This window comes from Mesoplodon densirostris, chromosome 1 (genome assembly GCF_025265405.1).
Source record: "Mesoplodon densirostris isolate mMesDen1 chromosome 1, mMesDen1 primary haplotype, whole genome shotgun sequence".
NCBI lineage: Eukaryota > Metazoa > Chordata > Mammalia > Artiodactyla > Ziphiidae > Mesoplodon > Mesoplodon densirostris.
In genome coordinates, this window is record NC_082661.1 from 172,168,071 (window position 1) to 172,189,447 (window position 21,377).

The 21,377-nt window shown below is 45.4% G+C and overlaps 1 protein-coding gene across 3 annotated transcripts in view; it reads left to right on the top strand.

Annotated features, from left to right (window-relative positions):
* The window catches only part of DLG5 (discs large MAGUK scaffold protein 5), a 122,684-nt gene that overhangs the window by 64,615 nt on the left and 36,692 nt on the right, over nt 1-21,377 (top strand). For all 3 annotated transcript variants that reach the window (XM_060111583.1, XM_060111591.1, XM_060111600.1), the window contains 2 exons: nt 16,490-16,749; nt 17,969-18,281. In XM_060111583.1, coding sequence (XP_059967566.1) covers nt 16,490-16,749; nt 17,969-18,281 — 573 coding nt within the window. The remainder of the gene's footprint in view (nt 1-16,489; nt 16,750-17,968; nt 18,282-21,377) is intronic.

The following is a 21,377-nucleotide window of genomic DNA, read 5'->3' on the forward strand; positions in this document are numbered from 1 at the left end:
GGGGCTTGATTGACACAAAGCCAGTATATAACAATCTGAACTCACCTGGTAATTTAGCATGATGTTGCCTTTGTTGCTTTTGTTTTCATTTACAGTTAAAATTTTTTAAATTGTGAGATTATTGCAAACTTACAGAAGAGTTTCAAATACAGTACAAAGAATTTTTCTCCTGTATCATTCAAGAATAAGTTGCCAACCTGATGCCCCGTCACCCCTGAACATGTAAATGTGTACTTCTTGCAAACAGGGATATTCTCCTGTATAACAGTGACAGTGACACATCAGGAATTAACGTTGATATGTACTACTGTCTAATTGTCAGACCCGGGTCAAGTTTTGCCAGTTTTCTCAATAATGTCTTTAATAGGAAAATGATCCCATTCAGAATAATGCACTGCATTTAGTTGTCCAGTCTCTTTGGTCTCCTTCAGTCTGGAACAGTTCCTCAGGCTGTGACCTGCATGACCTTGATGTTTTGGAAGATTACAGGCTAGTTATTTTCTAGGTTGTCCCTCAGCCTGGATTTGTTGGATCCCCATGGTTGGGTGAGTTTTTGCATCTTAGGCAGGAATGTCACAGAAGTGATGCTGCCTTTTTCTCATTGCATCCTCTTGATTGAGACTTGGCTGGATACGACTTACTACTAATGATGTTCCCTTTGATCATTTGACTAAAGTGGTGTCTCTAGGCTTCTTCTCCACTGTAGCGATACTTGTTTTCCCTTTATACACCCCCATACATACACACACACTCATGGTTTCCAGTTTTACTCAGTGGGTTGTATACCACTGTGGCCACGGGGAGCCCCTTCAAGCTTGCTTGTCTGTCTTTTTGACATGACCCCTGATTCTTTGAGCACTTTCTTGATTTCTGGCAGAAGAAGATGTTCCAGGTTCATTTTCTAATTTCCCTGCCCTAGTCCTGGAAATCAAACACTTCTCCTAGGAGTCCTCATTCCTTTTAGTGGAAAATGGTATTTAGAAGCATGATCTGAGTGCTGGGTGTAGTTGATGTACTCATTGCTCCTGGGGTGTAATGGCTCCAGGCCCTCTTAGTGGACAGAATAAGGAATATCTGAGTACACTGCCACCGCCCCTCCCAGCCCCCCGCCACCACACCCACTCACTCATACCTATTTCCATGTGTCTCTCCCTCTTCCTAATATATTTATACCTTCAATATGTCATATGTATATTGAAAACCATGAGTTCACACTGACATTTCCAGTTCCAGTCCAGTACTACAGTATAACAGGGTTCATCCTTGTTTTCTTCCTTTCCATTTTTGTAACTCCATTTCCTAGTAGTGAGAAACCTGGTTCTGAATATTCTTAATCTCTTTACTTGGTCGGTCTCCTGGGAGTACCTGCCTGACTTCCCCACTGCCGCCTCCCTCCCACGCCATCCCCCAATTCTGACCTGTTGTGGGACCCCCCATGCACCTATGCAGGGCCCCTCCTCATCCCATTCAGGCTCCGATGGTCACTCTGGGGCACCCCTTGCCCAATGGACCCTCCTGCCCTACTCTGCCTTACCAAATGGCTGTAAGTTTAAATAGTTCAAAAAGGGGAAGGGAGATGAACAATACAATAACTGAAATGAAAACTACACTAGAAGGAATCAATAGCAGAATAACTGAGGCAGAAGAACGCATAAGTGACCTGGAAGACAGAATGGTGGAATTCACTGCTGCAGAACAGAATAAAGAAAAAAGAATGAAGAGAAATGAAGACAGCCTAAGAGACCTCTGGGACAACATTAAATGTGCAATATTCGCATTATAGGGGTCCCAGCAGGAGAAGAGAGAAAGGACCCAAGAAAATATTTGAAGAGATTATAGTCAAAAACTTCCCTAACATGGGAAAGGAAATAGCCACCCAAGTCCAGGAAGCACAGAGAGTCCCATACAGGATAAACGCAAGGAGAAACACGCTGAGACACATAGTAATCAAATAGGCAAAAATTAAAGACAAAAATTATTGAAAGTAGCAAGGGAGAAATGGCAAATAACATACAAGGGAACTCCTATAAGGTTAACAGCTGATTTCTCAGCAGAAACTGTACAAGCCAGAAGGGAGTGGCATGATATACTTAAAGCGATGAAAGGGAAGAACCTACAACCAAGATTACTCTACCCGGCAAGGATCTCATTCAGATTCGATGGAGAAATCAAAAGCTTGACAAGCAAAAGCTAAGAGAATTCAGCACCACCAGACCAGCTCTACAACAAATGCTAAAGGAACTTCTCTAAGTGGGAAACACAAGAGAAGAAAAGGACCTACAAAAACAAACCCAAAACAATTAAGAAAATGGTCATAGGAACATAACATGTCAATAATTACCTTAAACATAAATGGATTAAATGCTCCCACCGAAAGACACAGGCTCGCTGAATGGATACAAAAACAAGACCCATATATATGCTGTCTACAAGAGACCCACTTAAGACCTAGGGACACATACAGACTGAAAGTGAGGGGATGGAAAAAGATATTCCATGCAAATGGAAATCAGAAGAAAGCTGGAGTAGCAATACTCATATCAGATAAAATAGACTTTAAAATAAAGAACGTTACAAGAGACAAGGAAGGACACTACAATAATGATCAAGGGATCAATCCAAGAAGAAGATATAACAATTATAAGTATATATGTACCCAACATAGGAGCACCTCAATACATAAGGCAAGAGCTAACAGCTATAAAAGAGGAAATCGACAGTAACAGAATAATAGTGGGGGACTTTTAACACCTCACTTACACCAATGGACAGATCATCCAAACAGAAAATTAATAAGGAAAAATAAGCTTTAAATGACACAATAGACCAGATAGATTTAATTGATATTTATAGGACATTCCATCCAAAACCAGCAAATTACACTTTCTTCTCAAGTGCACAGAGAACATTCTCCAGGATAGATCACATCTTGGGTCACAAATCAAGCCTGAGTAGATTGAAGAAAATTGAAATCATATCAAGCATCTTTTCTGACCACAATGCTATGAGATTAGAAATGAATTACAGGGAAAAAAACCATAAAGAAACACAAACACATGGAGGCGAAACAGTACATTACTAAATAACCAATAGATCACTGAAGAAATCAAAGAGGAGATCAAAAAATACGTAGAGACGGGGCTTCCCTGGTGGCGCAGCGGTTGAAAGTCCGCCTGCCGATGTAGGGGACACGGGTTCGTGCCCAGGTCTGGGAGGATCCCACATGCCGCGGAGCAGCTGGGTCCGTGAGCAATGGCCGCTGAGCCTGCGCGTCTGGAGCCTGTGCTCCGCAACGGGAGAGGCCACAATGGTGAGAGGCCCGCGTACGGCAAAAAAAAAAAAAAAAAAAAAAAAAAAACGTAGAGACAAATGACAATGAAAACACGATGATCCAAAACCTACGGGATGCAGCAAAAGCAGTTCTAAGAGGGAAGTTTATAGCTATACAAGCCTACCTCAAGAAACAAGAAAAATCTCAAATAAATGATCTAACCTTACACCTAAAGGAACTAGAGAAAGAAGAACAAACAAAACCCAAAGTTAGCAGAAGGAAAGAAATCATAAAGATTAGAAATAAATGAAATAGAAATAAAGAAAACAGTAGCAAAGATCAATAAAACTAAAAGCTGGTTCTTTGAGAAGGTAAACAAAATTGATAAACCATTAGCCAGACTCATCAAGAAACAAAGGGAGAGGACTCAAATCAATAAAATTAGAAATGAAAAAGGAGAAGTTATAACAGACACTGCAGAAATACAAAGCATTCTAAGAGACTACTGTAAGCAACTCTGTGCCAATAAAATGGACAATCTGGAAGAAATGGACAAATTCTTAGGAAGGTATAACCTTCCATGACTGAACCAGGAAGAAATAGAAAATATGAACAGACCAATCACAAGTAATGAAATTGAAACTGTGATTAAAAATCTTCTAAGAAACAAAAGTCCAGGACCAGGTGGCTTCACAGGTGAATTCTATCAAACGTTTAGAGAAGAGCTAACACCCATCCTTCTGAAACTCTTCCAAAAAATTGCAGAGGAAGGAACACTCCCAAACTCATTCTATGAGGCCACCATCACCCTAAAAGGAAAACCAGACAAAGACGGTACCAAAAAAGAAAATTACAGACCAATATCACTGATAAATATAGATGCAAAACTCCTCAACAAACTACTAGCAAACAGAATCCAACAACACATTAAAAGGATCATACACCATGATCAAGTGAGATTTATCCCAGGGCTGCAAGGATTCTTCAGTATATGCAAATCAATCAATGTGATACACCATATTAACAAATTGAAAGATAGGAACCATATGATCATCTCAATAGATGCAGAAAAAGCTTTTGACAAAATTCCACACCCATTTTATGATAAAAACTCTCCAGAAAGTGGGCACAGAGGGAACCTACCTCAACATAATAAAGGCCATATATGACAAACCCACAGCCAACATTGTCCTCAGTGGTGAAAAACTGAAAGCGTTTCCTCTAAGATCGGGAACAAGACAAGGATGTCCACTCTCGCCACTATTACTCAACATAGTTTTGGAAGTCCTAGCCACGGCACTCAGAGAAGAAGAAAAAGAAATAAAAGTAATACAAATGGGAAAAGAAGAAGTAAAACTGTCACTGTTTGCAGATGACATGATACTATACATAGAGAATCCTAAAGATGCCAAGCAGAAAACTACTAAGAGCTAATCAATGAATTTGGTAAAGTTGCAGGATACAAAATTAATGCACAGAAATCTCTTGAATTCCTGTATACTAAATGATGAAAAATCTGAAAGCAAAATTAAGGAAACACTCCCATTTACCATTGCAACAAAAAGAATAAAATACCTAGGAATAAACCTACTTAGGGAGGCAAAAGACCTTTATGCAGAAAACTGTGAGACACTGATGAAAGAAATGAAAGATGATACCAACAGATGGAGAGATACACTGTGTTCTTGGATTGGAAGAATCAATATTGTGAAAATGACTATCCTACCCAAAGCAATCTACAGATTCAATCCAATCCCTATCAAATTACCAATGGCATTTTTGACAGAACTAGAACAAAAAATCTTAAAATTTGTATGGAGACACAAAAGACCCCGAATAGCCAAAGCAGTCTTGAGGGAAAAAAGTGGAGCGTGAGGAATCAGACTCCCTGACTTCAGACTATACTACAAAGCTACAGTAATCAAGACAATATGGTACTGGCACAAAAACAGAAATATAGATCAGTGGAACAGGATAGAAAGCCCAGAGGTAAACCCACGCACCTATGGTCAACTAATCTATGACAAAGGAGGCAAGGATATACAGTGGAGAAAAGACGGCCTCTTCAGTAAGTGGTGCTGGGAAAACTGGACAGCTACATGTAAAAGAATGGAATTAGAACATTCCCTAACACCATACACAGAAATAAACTCAAAATGGATTAGAGACCTAAATGTAAGACCGGACACTTAAAAAAAAACTCTTAGAGGAAAACATAGGAAGAGCACTCTTTGACATAAATCACAGCAATATCTTTTTTGATCCACCTCCTAGAGTAATGGAAATAATAGCAAAAATAAACAAATGGGACCAAATGAAACTTAGCTTTTTTTGCACAGCAAAGGAAACCATAAACAAGACGAAAAGACACCCCTCAGAATGGGGGAAACTATTTGCAAACGAATCAACGGACAAGGGATTAATCTCCAAAATATATATAAACAGCTCTTGCAGCTCAATATTAAAAAAACAAACAACGCAATCCAAAAATGGGCAGAAGACCTAAATAGACATTTCTCCAAAGAAGACATACACATGACCAAGAAGCACATGAAAAGCTGCTCAACATCACTAATTATTAGAGAAATGCAAATCAAAACTACAATGAGGTATCACCTCACACCAGTCAGAATGGCCATCATCAAAAAATCTACAAACAACAAATGCTGGAGAGGGTGTGGAGAAAAGGCAACCCTCTCGCACTGTTGGAGGGAATGTAAATTGATACAGCCCCTATGGAGAACAGTATGGAGGTTCCTTAAAAAGCTAAAAGTAGAATTTCCATGTGACCCAGCGATCCCACTACTGGGCATATACCCAGAGAAAACCATAATTCAAAAAGACACATGCACCCCAATGTTCATTGCAGCACTGTTTACAATAGCCAGGTCATGGAAACAACCTAAATGCCCATCGACAGACGAATGGATAAAGAAGATGTGGGACATATATACAATGGAATATTAGCCATAAGAAGGAACGAAATTGGGTCATTTGTAGAGACGTGGATGGATCTAGAGACTGTCATACGGAGTGAAGCAAGTCAGAAAGAGAAAAACAAATATCGTATATTAACGCATATATGTGGAACCTAGAAAAATGGTACAGATGAACCGGTTTATCACAGTGTTTGGCAGAAATTGAGACACAGATGTAGAGAACAAACGTATGGACACCAAGGGGGGAAAGCGGCAGCAGGTGGAGGTGGGGGTGTTGGTGTGATGAATTGGGCAATTGGGATCGACATGTATACACTGATGTGTATAAAATGGATGACTAATAAGAACGTGCTGTATAAAGAAATAAATAAAATTTAAAAATTAAAAAAAATTATGCACTTTGTAACACAATAAAAGAATCAAACAATACAGATATTTAAAAAATAAAGAATTTTTCGTGTAGTCTCACTCCACGGAAATAACTAACCGTAGCTGTGTTACTTTGAAAAGTTTGAGATTTATATCTGTACTCATAGAACCCTTTATATCTTGTTAACGTATTTGAGAAAATGGAATTGCACCGTTCCTTTTGTTGCTAACATTGTTTTTTTTTTGCTGAATATGTCACATGCATCTTTCTATTTCAATACAGATTCTCCTTCCTTGTTTTTAACTGCTGCAGAGTATTGAGTTACATAGGGGCATCATCATTGATTTAACCAGTCTCCTATTGACTGACCCTTGGACTAGTTTCAGTATTTTCCCATTATAAACTATGTTCTGTTGAAAAATTTGTTTCTGTGCCTTATTTTGTTTCTCTGATATTTGTTGAAGCCGTATGCGGAGTACACAGTCCAGGCTCCGTGCAGGCCGCTAAGCTGTATACACTTGGAGATCCCTGGCGTCTTGTCCGCGAGCCCTCTGATTAGGGGGCTTGGTTGTGTGGGGGAAGTCTGGTGGCGGGCGTGGGTAGGCCTGGCCCAGTGGTGGTAACGGGAAGGTTCCTGGAAGGGGAGGTGAGTGCAGGCCAGGGCAGCAGGAGTCCGGCTGGGGCAGAAAGCCCCGCAGCACAGCAGGGGCGTCCGCAGCCTACCTGCTGCACTGTCTCAGAGAAGCAACTCTCACTCTCCACCTTCCTCTCCTCCGCCCTTTGACCTTCCAGCCCTGGAGGGGGCGGCGCGGGGGCGGTGCTCTGGGAGCATTGCTTGAAGGATGAAGTGAGGCACCAAGGAGAAAGTGCTGGACCTGCATTTCTTCTGGGGGTGGTGGAAATGTTCTGCGGTTAGACAGTGGCAGTTGCTGCACAGCTTTGTGGATTCACGACCTTGTGAATATTCCAAAAACCTTTGAATTGTGCACTTTAAAGGGTGAATTATATGGTATGTGATTTATATCTCAAAATAAAAGGCTCCAGTTACCACTTTGTCATAAAAAACCAAAAACCTGCCCTCTTGAGGCATGATGTTTTATTGCCTCCCATTCTCTGACTTCCCTCAGGACCCAAACAGCTTGTATGCGCGTCCAGGCCAAGATGATGGCCTCCTGTGCCCCGCTTCCCGTCCCCCCACAACTGACCTGGGAAGGCTTTCTCCCCAGTGCCTTCCATCTCCCTCCTCGTCTCCTTTTCCTATAGTGCTGACCCTTGGGGGGTAGTTGATTACAGTGGTCAGTGACTTTCCCCGGTTCTCTTCAGCTGGACCAGTGCCCCTTAGCAAGTGGCCTGGGGGCCACCTCAGGGCCCCCCCCACAGGAGAGGAAGGCCCAGTGCCTCGGGTGGGGGTGAGGGGTGTGTCTGAGCTGCCAGGCCACCTGCTCTCCCCAGCCAGGGCCTTAGCATTTTCACCAGGTCTGGGACGGGTGCTGGGCTGTGAAAAGCTCAGGTCTTGGGTAGGGCAACAGCCGAGAAAGCAGGGCACATGGGGGTGGCCACAGGTCTCCTCCCTGCAGGCCCTGGGGCCAAAGGTTGACCTCACTGGACAAGGCCGGTTTTGTTGCCTGGTTCCTCCCACGCCTTGTTAACTTGAAGAGGCCCTTGCAGGGGTAAATGGTGCTGTTTGGCTTGCATGTTTGCTTGAGGGATTTGTGGGCTCCCAGCCTTCTACATGATTTATCTCGGAGGAAATGAGGCAGCTGTGTGGGAGGGCACCGTGGGCCTGGGGCCTGGGACCTCTCCCTCTCCAGAGCAGCAGACAGGTGGTTTTTCTCATGTGTTTGCATGTGTGCGAGCATGCGTGTGTGCGTGCGTGCGTGTGTGTGTGTGGCCGAGGGGAGCACGGTATGGCAGTTCCATCTCCGGGGGACCGCAGTCAGAATGCACCATCTGGATGCCCAAGTGTTCCGGGGCGGAGATGGCCAAGCCTTGGTGGGGGAGCAACGTAGAGGGTAGTTTTGCATCTCCTTTCTTTACAATAATGCATATTCTTTGGTTAGAAAACAAAAAACTTCAACAACAGTGAAGTCACCCACCCCCACCTCAGCCCTGGTGTCACTCCCTGGAGGTGACTGACCTCTCTGAACCACTTGGGATATTTCCTTGTGGACATTTGCTATGTCATACTTAACACACAAAGTTTTGTTTTTATTTTCTGCCACCTGCCTTTTTTTTTTTTTAACTGTGCAGTATATCATGGGTCTCCTTGTATTTTCTGTAAATTTGGAGCATACAACAAGATATTTCATAGTTTAGTTGTCAGTAATTTATTAACCCCATCCTGTGTGTGTTGGGAATCTTGGTAGTCTGCACTTTTTCCCGTTACAAATTATTTTTTGATGGGCACCCTTACATATGTCCTTATGTTCCTTTGTGCATGTTTTTCTGAAGTTTGTTTCTTAAAAGGTACAGTTGCCAGGTTCAAAACAGTGCTTTTCTTTTTTAAAAAAAATAGTTTCTGCCAATTTATTTGGGAAACTTAAGGCTCCAGGAAAGTTCCCTCTCCTCCTTCTGGCCCTGTCACCTGTCTTTTTTTTGTGGTATGCGGGCCTCTCACCGCCGTGGCCTTTCCCGTTGCGGAGCACAGGCTCCGGACGTGCAGGCCCAGTGGCCACGGCCCACAGGCCCAGCCGCTCCGTGGCACGCGGGATCCTCCCGGACCGGGGCACGAACCCGTGCCCCCCGCATCGGCAGGCGGACTCCCAACCACTGAGCCACCAGGGAAGCCCCCTGTCACCTGTCTTTAAATATACTCTTTTCTTTGGTGATTCAGGAAAGTTAACTTCTTTTCTCAGATAACCCAAGAAAGGGGTTTCTTAATCTTCAAAGAGCTTGGCTCTCAGAGAAGCCCAGAGTGTTTCTGACCAGTGTGGAGCAGGATATAAGGACGGCTCTGTTCTTGGCCTCCCTGAGGGGAGCAGCTCAGGCTGTAGCTGTCTTGGTGTGTGGATGGGACCAGACCCTGGGTTTGCACCTCCCCATGGTCACTTTCACCCCCTCCTCACAGGCCGGAGGAGAGTCATCTCTAAAGACTGCTGCCTGCATGAGCTGAGAAGTTTATCACCTTTTTCATTTTAGAATTCTGAGCCAGATTTAAATATTCTGTCTCTCAGACTACTGTTAGCCTTAGCTGGGAAGCTAAACATTTGACTGTTAGTGTGTGTGCACCTAACTGTCTACCAAGAACATAATCTTGTAATAGTAAAAAGGAAAAATTGTAGACTGATAGGATAGTTTTTCAAATCCTCTGGAGCTAACTGTGACTGTGGTTTTCCCAAATTTCTTCAGAGGCTTTTGATTACATTAGCACAGGCATGATCCTCAGCCCTGCTTGTAGAGAAAAGTTGAGAAGTGTTAGGGGCCCCATGAGCCTCTGAATATCCGGGTGCTGTCATATGGGAAAGAGACTGTTCTGGTGACTCCAGGGCTAGGACGAGAGGTTAGGAGTTGAGGAAAATGGACAGCTCCTAATAAGCAAGGCCTTCTCATGCAGAGCTTTCACCTGTGGAATGGGCAGCTGAGACAGCACAGGGTGTCAGTCTGATCTCCCCAGGGTCCCCTCTCCTGATCCCGGATCCTACTGTGTTAGCAGGGCTGGGTTGGGCATCAGAAAGGATCCCAACCTCTCTGATTTTGTTTCTGGGTTTGTTCTGGGATTTTCTCTGATTGACCCTGTCTCACTGGGAAATTGTGACCCATCCTGGCAGCAGATTCACTCTGCCCTCAGTTGCCTCTGGATTGTCATACAGACCCCATCCAAGCACCTCACGGTTGGGGCATTTGGGGGCTATTTCCCAGGGAAAGAGGCCAAACCGCAGTGTTGACTCCAGATTCTGTTGTGGACCAGTGCAGGTGGGCTCTGCTGGGCCAGTGCCCAGAACAGGGTTTTTCTTTGCATTGTTTCAAGGCAGTCTTTAAAATTAGGTTTTATTTTATTAATATGTGGGGTGATATTTAATTTATATTTTATTAAGTTTTTTTTAAAAAATTGATGTATAACTGACATGTAACATTGTATTAGTTTCAGGTGTACTATATTACGATTTGATATTTGTATACATTGTGAAATGATCACCACAGTAAGTCCAGTTAACATACATCAACTTATATAGTTACACATTTTTTTTCTTGTGATGAGAGCTAATTTGTTTCTTTTTCTTCTTTTAAAAAATATTTATTTATTTATTTATTTATTTGGCTGCTCCGGGCCGGGTCTTAGTTGCGGCATGCGGGATCAAACCGAGGCCCCCCTGAACTGGGAGCATGGAGTCTTAACCCCTGGACCACCAGGGAAGTCCCAGAGCTAGTTTGTTTCTTGAATGAAGCTTGGAAGGCTGGACAACTGTGGGAGTGCATTTGGCTGTCTACTCAGGCCTGCCACCTTGTGGGAAACTCTGGGAATGGCAGCAGTGCTTTTGTTCTGTAGTAAACCACAAGGGGCTCTTTTGGAGCCTTGGGCTTCTCACCTGGCTTGGAGATGTTTAGAGAATAAAACATTTGGAGTGATTTTTAATTGGAATGTTTGAGGTACTGCCCACAAGACAGGGCAGTCTGGCCTAGAAGCTGGTTCTTTTCCAGATGTGACCCTGAAGGCAGGAGAGCTCTCCACTGGCGCTGTGTGTCCTGGGCATGTGTGGGCACGTCCTTGTGGGATGCCCTTCTCACCTCTCAGTGGTGGGCACTGTGTCAGCTGATGTCCTTGCTGTCCTCCAACCCTCATTGTCTGCACCTGGACAAATTCAGGGGTCCTCAGTTTGTCCTGCACTTGGGGACCCAGTTCTCCTTTGTCTTGTAATTTATGGAAAAGAATAATGTTATATCTCTATCTTGCAACATATACAAAAATATATTCCAATAGTTTAAATGAATAGTTTAAAGATTTAAATGTGAAAAGTAAAACTAACACTTTTTAGAAAAACTAATGAGAGAGAGTATCCTCATGATCTCAAGGTAGGAAGGAAAGAATTTCTTAAGTAAAACAACCAAACCACAAACCATAAAGGAAATGATTGATAGATTTTACCACATTAAAGCGTGAAATTTTAGTAACAAAGGGCACTCAAGAAAATTTTAAAACCACATATTGGGAAAAGATATTTTTAATGAATATAACTGGAAAAGGATCAGTACCTGGAATTTAAAAATAAGTCCTGCAGAAAGAAAGGAAGGGAGAGGAGGCGGGGGGAGGGAGGGGCAGGTGGGGAAGGAAGGAGGAAAGGAAAATAAAGGATATGGACAGGCAATTCATAGAAGAGAAAGTGTATAGTCAATAAACATAAGGAGAGTTGCTCTGTCTTTCTAGAAATCAGGAAAGCAAGTTTTTAAAAAAAGAGATCTTATTTTTTGTCCATGAGACTGGCAGTAGTTAAAAAAGAAATCTGATTGTTTCACGATAGCCAAGAGGTGGAAGCATCCCAAGTATCCTTTGATGAATGAATGGATAAGCAAAATGCAGTACATATATACAATGGAATATTTTTCATCTTTAAGAAGGAAGGAAATTCTGTCACATACTGCAGCCTGGATGAACCGTGAGGACATTATGCTAAATGAAGTCAGTCAGTCACAAAAAGATAAATACTGTAGGATTCCATTTATATGATTCTATTTGTAAATACTGTATATACCTCTAGAGTAGTTGTATTCATAGAAAACAAAGTAGGAGGCTGGCTGCCAGGGGCTGGGGATGGGGGAACAGCTAATTGTTTAGTGGGGACAGAGTTTCAGTTTTGCAAGATGAAAAAGTTCTAGAGGTTCTATATGTGAAATACATAACGCTACAGAAATGTATACTTCAGAGGTTGAAGAAGGCTAAGACAGTTTTGTGTTATGTGTATTTTATCACAAGTAAAAACTAAAAGAAAAACCTGACCATATGAAACCTTGGTGAGGATGTGTTGACGACAGTAACTTTCAGAACTCCTGCCCACAGGTGGTGAGATATAAATTGGGATAGCCACCCTGGAGAGCAATTTGCTATCGTCCAATCAGCGGGGGAAAGTCCGTATTCTGATCCTTAGCTCTACTTCAAGGTGTCCACCCTAGAGGGGAATCTCACTGCTGTGGGAGAGGAGACGTGTACAGGGTTCACAAGAGTATCATTTATAACAGCAAAAAAAAATGGAGACGATGTAAATAAACATCCATCCACCAGAATGAGAATGTGTGATGCAGGCATAGAGAACAGACTTGTGGTTGCTAAGGGGGAGGGGTGTGTGGGAGGGGTGGATTGGGAGTTTGGAACTAGCAGAAGCAAACTAGTATAAATAGAATGGATAAACAACAAGGTCCTACTGTATAGCACAGGGAACTATATTCAATATCCCGTGATAAACCATAAAGGAAAACAATATAAAAAAGAATATATATATATATAGCTGAATCACTGTTGTATAGCAGAAATTAACAGAATGTTGTAAATCAACTATACTTCAGTTTAAAAAGATCTATCCACAGTACAAAATAGATAACCAACAAGGGTCTACTGTATAGCACAGGGAACTATACTCAATATCTTTTAATAACCTATAATGGGAAAGAATCTAAAAAAGAATATATATATATATATATATATATATATATATATATATATATAAAACTGAATCACTTTGCTGTACACCTGAAACTAACACAACATTGTAAATCACATATATTTCAGTAAAAATTTAAAAAAAATCTAAAAACAAAAACCGTGTGATGTACTCCTACAGTGAAACACTACCTGCACCACTGACTAAACCTCAGAAGCAGCATTGACTAGAAGGAAGCACATGTAACACCATTAGGAATTTTCATGAGTACATAAGTAGTATAAGTAAAATATTGTGCATGGTGATGGTTGACAGCAAATTTAGGAGAGCAATTCTGGAGGGGAAGAGAGGGGTACTAGATAAGAGAAGGGTGTATTGGGGGCTTTGGCTAAGCACCTGTACTATTTTATATCTTTGGAAAGCAATTTAAGACATGCGACAAGGTAAAATCGGCCCTCTATATCTGTGGGTTCCACGTCTGAGGATTCAACCAACCAGGGATTGGGGAAAAAAAAAAATCCAGAAAGTCTGAAAGAGCAAACCTTGAATTTGCCTTGCTGATAGCTATTTACATAGCGTGTTTGTTGTGTTGGGTATTATAAGTAATCTAGAGATGATTTAAAGTATAGGGAGGATGTGCATAGTTCGTATGTAAGTACTACACCATGTTATATGAGGGATGTGAGCATTCATGGATTTTGGTATCCGTGGGGAGTCCTGGAACCGGTCTTTAAGATGAGAGCTAAGTGGTGGGTACTTAAAATTCTGTTACCTTATTTGCTGTGCTTTGCTGTATGTTTGGAAGATATTGCATTGTGTCTTTAAGAAGACTTTAAATGATCAAGTGAGGCTATGTCAGTGGTTTTCTGACTATTTCTCAGCATGCAGTCCTGATCTGCAACAGTGACGCATTTTTATAAAAAGGTGAAGATTTTAACTGCCCGAGGCACCTGTGTACCACTTTTTTTTTTTTTTTTTTTTTTGCGGTACGCGGGCCTCTCACTGTTGTGGCCTCTCCCGTTGCGGAGCACAGGCTCCGGACGCGCAGACTCAGCGGCCATGGCTCATGGGCCCAGCCGCTCCGTGGCATGTGGGATCTTCCTGGACCGGGGCATGAACCCGTGTCCCCTGCATCGGCAGGCGGACTCTCAACCACTGCACCACCAGGGAAGCCCATGTGTACCACTTCTTAAAGTGAGTTTTGTAGTTTGGCGTCCTCGTAAGATTTCCTTTGAAGGAAAGAGTTTTGCCTTAAAAAAAAAAAAAAAAAAAAAGAAAAGAAAAGAAAAGGAAAAAGACTAAAAGCCCTGAATGAGCTGATTTCTGAGATTCCCTTTTTCCCCATTAATCTATAGTCCTAGGAGCTAATGTCTCAGGGGAATGAACTCACTTTCCTTGTCTCTAAAAGATTCTGACATTTGAATTAGCTCTTTCCTGTTAATCATATTTATTGAGGGCTCACCCTCCCTCCACAGGGAATATTCAGTAGTTCCAGGTTCTGGTTCTCTGGGCTGCAAAGATCTTCTGATAACTTAGGGTCCATGTTGGATGAGCCAGGTGATTCCTGGACTGTTGGACCTGGAACGGTTAAGCAAGCCTTTCTGGCTCAGTCGTGTCATGGTGGGGGGCGGTGCTCAGGAGATGTGAGCCCTCAGCCCCAGGGCTCAGATCCCCTGAGGTGCTTAGCAGAAGTCAGCAGGCCCTGACCACCTCTTAACACATCTTGTATTTTGTTCTGTAGAGCAGCATCCTGAGTGAGCATTAGTACCCCCTGTAATTCAGAGTAGAAAGCTCTCTTGCTTAAACCCTCCCATGGTTCCCATCTCACTCAGGATACAGTCTTTGCTGTGAGCCTTGAAACTGTGCCCAATTCTCTGGCCTTTTTTTTTTTAAATCTGCACTCTTAACCTTATACTTTTAAAAAATATATATATTTATTTAATAATTTGGTTGTGCCGGGTCTTAGTTGCAGCAGGCGGGCTCCTTAGTTGTGGCCGTGGGCTCCTTAGTTGCGGCACGCCTGTGGGATCTAATTCCCTGACCAGCGATCGAACCCGCGCCCCCTGCATTGGGAGCGCGCAGCCTTAACCACTGCTTTCTGGCCATTTTTTTGAATCCACTTCTCCTTGTTCACTGGGTTCCAGTCACTCCTCCCTGCCCTCCTGTTTGTGCCTAGAACATGGCTGGTGATTCCTGCCTCAAGGCTTTGCACTTGCTCACTCCTCTGCCTGATGTGCTCTTGGCTGCTGGTCTTCATTTGCACCCAAGCTCAGAAGTCACCTTCTTAGAAAGGCCTCCTCAGGCTATGGACTCTCTCACAAGCTACTCTGCTGCCCAGAAGTCTCTCTCCAGCTCGTTATCCTGTTTAATTTTTTACTTCCTTGACAGCTCTTATTATGCTCTCAAGTTATTTTATTTGGTCAATTTCTCTATCTACCGATATCTGTCTCTGTGTGTTTGTATCGTCCCATCAGGATAAGAGGTCCGCAGGCCACAGTCATTGTGTCTGTCCAGCATCACCAGCATTTAGAACAGGGCTAGAATATATTAGGTACTTGTGTCGGGGATCCTCAGCATCACCCTCAGGTTTGGTGATTTTCTAGAAGGACTCACAGGACTTAGCATATAATCCTACTCACAGCTAAAATTTATTTCAGCAAAAGGAAACAAAGCAAAATCAGCAAAGGGAAGAGGTGCATGGTGTGAAGTCCAGAGGAAATCAGGTGCTAGGTTCCAAGAGTCCTCCCGCTGTGGAGTCTCACAGGACAGACTTAGTTCCCCCAGTACCAAATCGTGACAACACGTGTGAAATGTAGCCAGGGAAGCCCATGAGATACTCTCTGCCCGGGGTTTTTACTGGGAGCTGGCCACGTAGGAACCCCCTGCTTAGCATGCTCTGAAATTTCAGACTCCCATAAGAAAGCAGGTGCTGAGCCTAAAACACACTGTTCATCCAGTCCAGGCGTGGGGAGCCCTTCCTCTCATTCGGTAAAGTTTTATATCAGTCCAGGGAACTGCTTACTGTTCACGTTCCCAGACGCCAGCTAAGGGTCAACTTGCAAGCAGGCCTTTCTAAGGATGGAAGTCTCAGGCCTGCTATGGTGACTCTTTCCTGTACACTACTTAAGAAATGTTTGTGAACGAATGAATCAACTCAGTGTGACTGCAGGGCCTGTGGAATCAGACCTCAAGACTCCTGAAGGCCAGAGAGTGTGACCTCCCCTCCCTTGTCAACAATCCTTCCCCCAGACAGATGGAGGCGAATTTGTCCTTCCTCCTGCCCTCAGACCTTTGGTAATCGTGACTCTCTGGTCGCCAGGTGTTGAAGCACAATGGGTCATCAGAAATTCTCAACAAGCTGTACGACACAGCCATGGACAAGCTGGAGGTGGTTAAGAAGGACTATGACGCCCTGCGGAAGAGGTATAGTGAGAAAGTCGCCGTCCACAGCTCGGACCTGAGCCGCCTGGAGCAGCTAGAGGAGGAGAACCAGCGCCTTCTGAAGCAGACGGAGATGCTGACCCAGCAGAGGGACACGGCCATCCAGCTGCAGCACCAGTGTGCCCTCTCCCTGAGGAGGTAGGAACCTAGGCCATCAAGGAGCGGAGCGAGCTGGCCTGTCTCTTGCACTCAGAGAATGGTCAGAGGGCCAAAGCATCCTCTCTGCCAGGGGCCACTCTCCTTTATGGGCTTGTGTATGCAAGGCTCTCCGCCACTTTCTGGGGGTTAAAAAAAAAAAGCATAAGCAATTGAACTTTTTCAATCAAAAATTACTTATGTCCGGGAAACATTTTCCTGACACTGTCTTGGCACTTGTGCTCCTTTCTTCCATCTGAGCGACTCAAGCGTGTTCTGACCGTCCTGTTTCTCAGGTCACCCCACAAGCCTCTCCCCTCTATGTCAGTCACCCACCTGGCAGATAGGAAAGTTAATTGTCCTAGGCATTGTTCTTCTAAAGTTGCACTTTCTATTAAGGTAGATAATCTGTAGGGATGTGACCCCTGCCCTCCAACAGTGTTTCTTAAGGTACGTTCCTGCAGAATACCTGTTCTCTGGTGTGCTTATCAGTTTATGTGAAAAGTGTTCTCTGGCTTTAAAAGGGTTTGGGAATTGCCGGGTTGCACACAAACAGGTGTCTGCGCTGCAGGACTTCTCAGAACCTTTACTCCGATACTGTGCGCTAGAATCTCCCAAGTGGGGACAGAATGCAGTGTTTTTGCCAAACATCAGTCATCAGAGAGCACACTTTTTTTAAATGGAGCTCTGTGCAGGATTGGTTTCTAAGGAACCCACACTCAGAAATGCTGCTCTAGAGCTGCAGGCTGTAATTTGCAGGACCGCCTGCATGGAAGGTACTTCCTGGCCTGGAAGGACCGAGCGGTGCTCTCACGCTAACCTGGAGGCGCTGGGCCAGTCATCTGTGTCTCGAGGCCTTATCCCCTGTATCTGTAAAATGAGGTGCTCAGACTCAACGATTGTTCAGGCCACTTTTTTCTTTCATAGGCTGTGATTCTAGCATTGTTTTGTTCTTATTTTTAAAGATAATGTAGCTTGACTGTGGAAGAAATAACACTGTTATTTCCAGTAGAGCAGAGGGCATGAAATTCTCAGTCCATCTTCCAGTATTTGTAAAAGACTGAGAAAAATTCCCAGTCCAGGGGCACTGGTCCTTCATGGCTTTTCTCTCTTGGGGGTGTGGAGAATGACCGTGTTCGAAACTTCACGCTCGACTGTGCGGCACAGCAGAGCTGGCTGGGCAGGTCCCCACACCCTCGTCCTGGCTGCCTCTCTCCGCCAGGTTCGAGGCCATCCACCACGAGCTGAACAAGGCCACGGCCCAGAACAAGGACCTGCAGTGGGAGATGGAGCTGCTGCAGTCGGAGCTGACGGAGTTGAGGACCACACAGGCGAAAACCGCCAAGGAGTCAGAGAAGTACAAGGAGGAGCGGGATGCGGTGTACAGCGAGTACAAGCTCATCATGAGCGAGCGCGACCAGGTCATCTCCGAGCTGGACAAGCTGCAGACCGAGGTAGAGCTGGCCGAGTCCAAGCTCAAGAGCAGCACGTCGGAGAAGAGGGCAGCCAGCGAGGAGATGGAGGCGCTGCGACAGGTAGGAAGGTGGCGAGGGAAAAAGGGCCGTGATGCACAGGTGTCCAGAGTAGCAGGGAGCAGCCTTCAGCCTGCTGCTGCCTGGGTTATTGGGTGCCTCCTGGGTGACTGCTGAGCTCACACTCGGTGCCCAGCTCTATTCGGGCTGCAGGGGACACAGGTGAGGTTCAGCTGTGCTCCTGGGTGTCCAGAGCTGACAGCATAGGAAGAAGATTGGATGACACGCACAGACACTCACCCACTCCTGTCGTGATGTGATGGTAGATCAGTCTTGTGCTGGAAGTCAGCTCAAGGGCTTGCTCATTAAGAAGCAAGATCCCAGGGCCACATTCCCAAAGCCATAGGTACCTTTGGCCATGTGAGTCCAGAAGGGCACACTCAGTGTTCCTTCACCCCAACATCTGAGGAGTCTGCTCTTTAGAGGGGTGGTCTGGGCTCCTTCTGGGAAGCTGTTCTACTAGGTTGAGCCCAATACTCTTCTCAAGCCTTGCTCCCTGGGTGGGGGTGGGGGGGCGCATGCCTCCAGGGTCAGGGGAGTGGCGCTCAGCAGCATCGGAATTGAGGCACTGAGCTTGACTCCCGAGTGACCAGTGGGGATTCTCTGCATCTTTCCTACCTGACCAGCCGGGCCTTATCACTGACACTGCTTACCCCCAAAACCAGGTGTGCCCTGCTGGGGCCTGCACAGGCCTGTGGACTCCTCCTCTTTGACACTGCCTTCCCATTCGGTTAGTGTGTGTAGGGCTCTGTTTAGAGCTGCTGAACTTGAGAGCAGACTTTCTTCTCATTGGAATAGTTCTCTGTTCATACCTCTCCGTTCTACTTTGTGCAGGTCAGTTAGAATGAAGGCTTTAAAACTGGCCTGTGAGAAGTGAAAAGCAAGGTGTTAAAGGTCGGGCAGCTTAGTAAGGGACGGTGTGTGTGTGTGGATTGTTGAAGCTAGGGCCCTCTGGACCGAGCAGGAGGCAGGGCTGATGCCCGAGGGGCAGCCAGGGCCTCGTGGGCCTCTCTGCGGACGGTGATGCTGCCTGATGTCCAGGCGGTGCTGGGGACTGTGTTTGGAGAGTGGACCTCCTCAGCCACGTGACCTCTTACCTCTCCCAGCTCTCTGGGCCTCAGTCTCCTTACCTACAACATGGAAGTGACGACAGCATCTGCTTCACAGCGTGGTCATGACAATTAGATGGTTTAACATTGAAAACACACTCAGGATAATATCTGCATAAAGTAGGAATGATTTGAGTCTTTATTATTAGGATTATTTTTATGCCCATCTGAACCTTGCTACCCTGTTAGGATTACGGTGTGCATCCTATAAAATTGTTTTCATAGGCGAAAATGGGCCAAATAGCAACAGTTTCATACAAAGGGAGTGAGACTTCTCCAGACCATCAAGGTGAAAGCCATTGTGAAAAGGATTATTTTCTTTGATGCAATTTTTAAAAGACTGGAATGAAGAAATTCTTTTTTTTTTTTTTTTTTTGCGGTACGCGGGCCTCTCACTGTTGTGGTCTCTCCCGCCGTGAAGCACAGGCTCCGGACGCGCAGGCTCAGCGGCCATGGCTCACGGGCTCAGCTGCTCCGCGGCATGTGGGATCCTCCTGGACCGGGGCACGAACCCGTGTCCGCTGCATCGGTAGGCGGACGCTCAACCGCTGTGCCACCAGGGAAGTCCATGAAGAAATTCTTAATGAGCAAATATAATGCGTTAAGACTTGTTAATTGCCCTGGAGAAAATGTTACCTCACTTTCACATTCTGGTTTGAGAGCTTAATTGTTGGGTAAAATGTTGATACCAAATAAGGAAAACAAAATGATGAAGAATAAAACATTAAAAATGTCTGAGTCAGTCAGTAAGCTAAAAAGTCGAGGACAGTGTGTTAAACCCGTAGAAGGTGGTGAGCCTGTGATAGGCCAGCAGCCCTCTGGAGGGGGCTGAGATGATGGATGCCCCCTAGGGAGCAAGGGGGGCAAAGAGCAATCGTGCTCTTTGTAGGAATGTGGAAGCACAGAGGAGGAGGAAGACCCCCGACTGCCCTGTGGTGCTAGATCTGGTGGCCTGTGTCACCCCGCTCCCATTGCTCATGTGTGCCTCCAGCCTGGAGCCAAGTTCCCGGGCCTTGGCAGGGGGGCCCTGGCAGCGTGTGAAGTCTGCCTGTCAGCTGAGGCAGGAATCTTCTCTGGGCACCCATCCCAGTCAGCAGGCAGGAGAGGACAGCCCCAGCCCCCAACCCCTGCATCTTCCAGAACTTAAACCCTCGGCTCCTTCTTGAGTTTATCTGGCTTCTGGGACACGACCACTCTCCGCCTGGCCAGAGTAGGCCAGGTCTGTGACCTGGGCCATCCTTGCTCTGAGGTGTGGGCAGGAAGGTCTTATCTCCCCGTGGCCTGCGAGACCCCTGGGGATTGATCCCGCCCCTCTCCAGCAGCCACTTCTTGGTGGGGGGTGGGGGTTTGGCTGAGATGAGCCTTCAGCCAGGCTAGCTTCCTGGTCTCAGAACTGTCCTCTTCCGCTCAGCCGGGGCGTGGTTTTTTCCCTCTGACACCTGATGGCTTCCTACACTCTCCTCCCTTCTCTCTGTACCTCGCTCTTTATTTACTCTCTTTTCTCTGCCACTGCCTTCCCTCTCTCTACTGTCTTCTCCAGAGTGGGTTGTGCAAAGAGAGGGCCGTCGGGGGGGCCTGTCAGGGTCTTTGCTTCACTCTGGACACCAGGTCAGCTCTGACCCCTCTCTCCCCTGCTTCCCACCTTTCCGAGTGGGCACATCTAGGGGCTTCCTTCACAAGGGCCGGTGTCCAGACTCTGACCATGGGCAGGCCAAGTCCACTGAAGGTTCGCCGGCTTCAGGAGGACGTGGTTACCGTCTGGGGCAGCTGGTCCCTGCCACAGGGAAGCTGTGGGGTGCTGCTGCGTGTCACAGAGGTCCTTCCAGATACTAGGTCGCTTCCCAAGACAGGCCCTCTGACAGAGCTGCTGTCCCCTAGAAAGCCCAGCTTGGTCACTTGGACTGGCCGGTCTTTCTGCTGCCCCTGAATGCACTTGCATCTCCTGTGTCCAGTCCTGCTTGGGGAACTGAATTTGCTAGAAAGTGGGGGA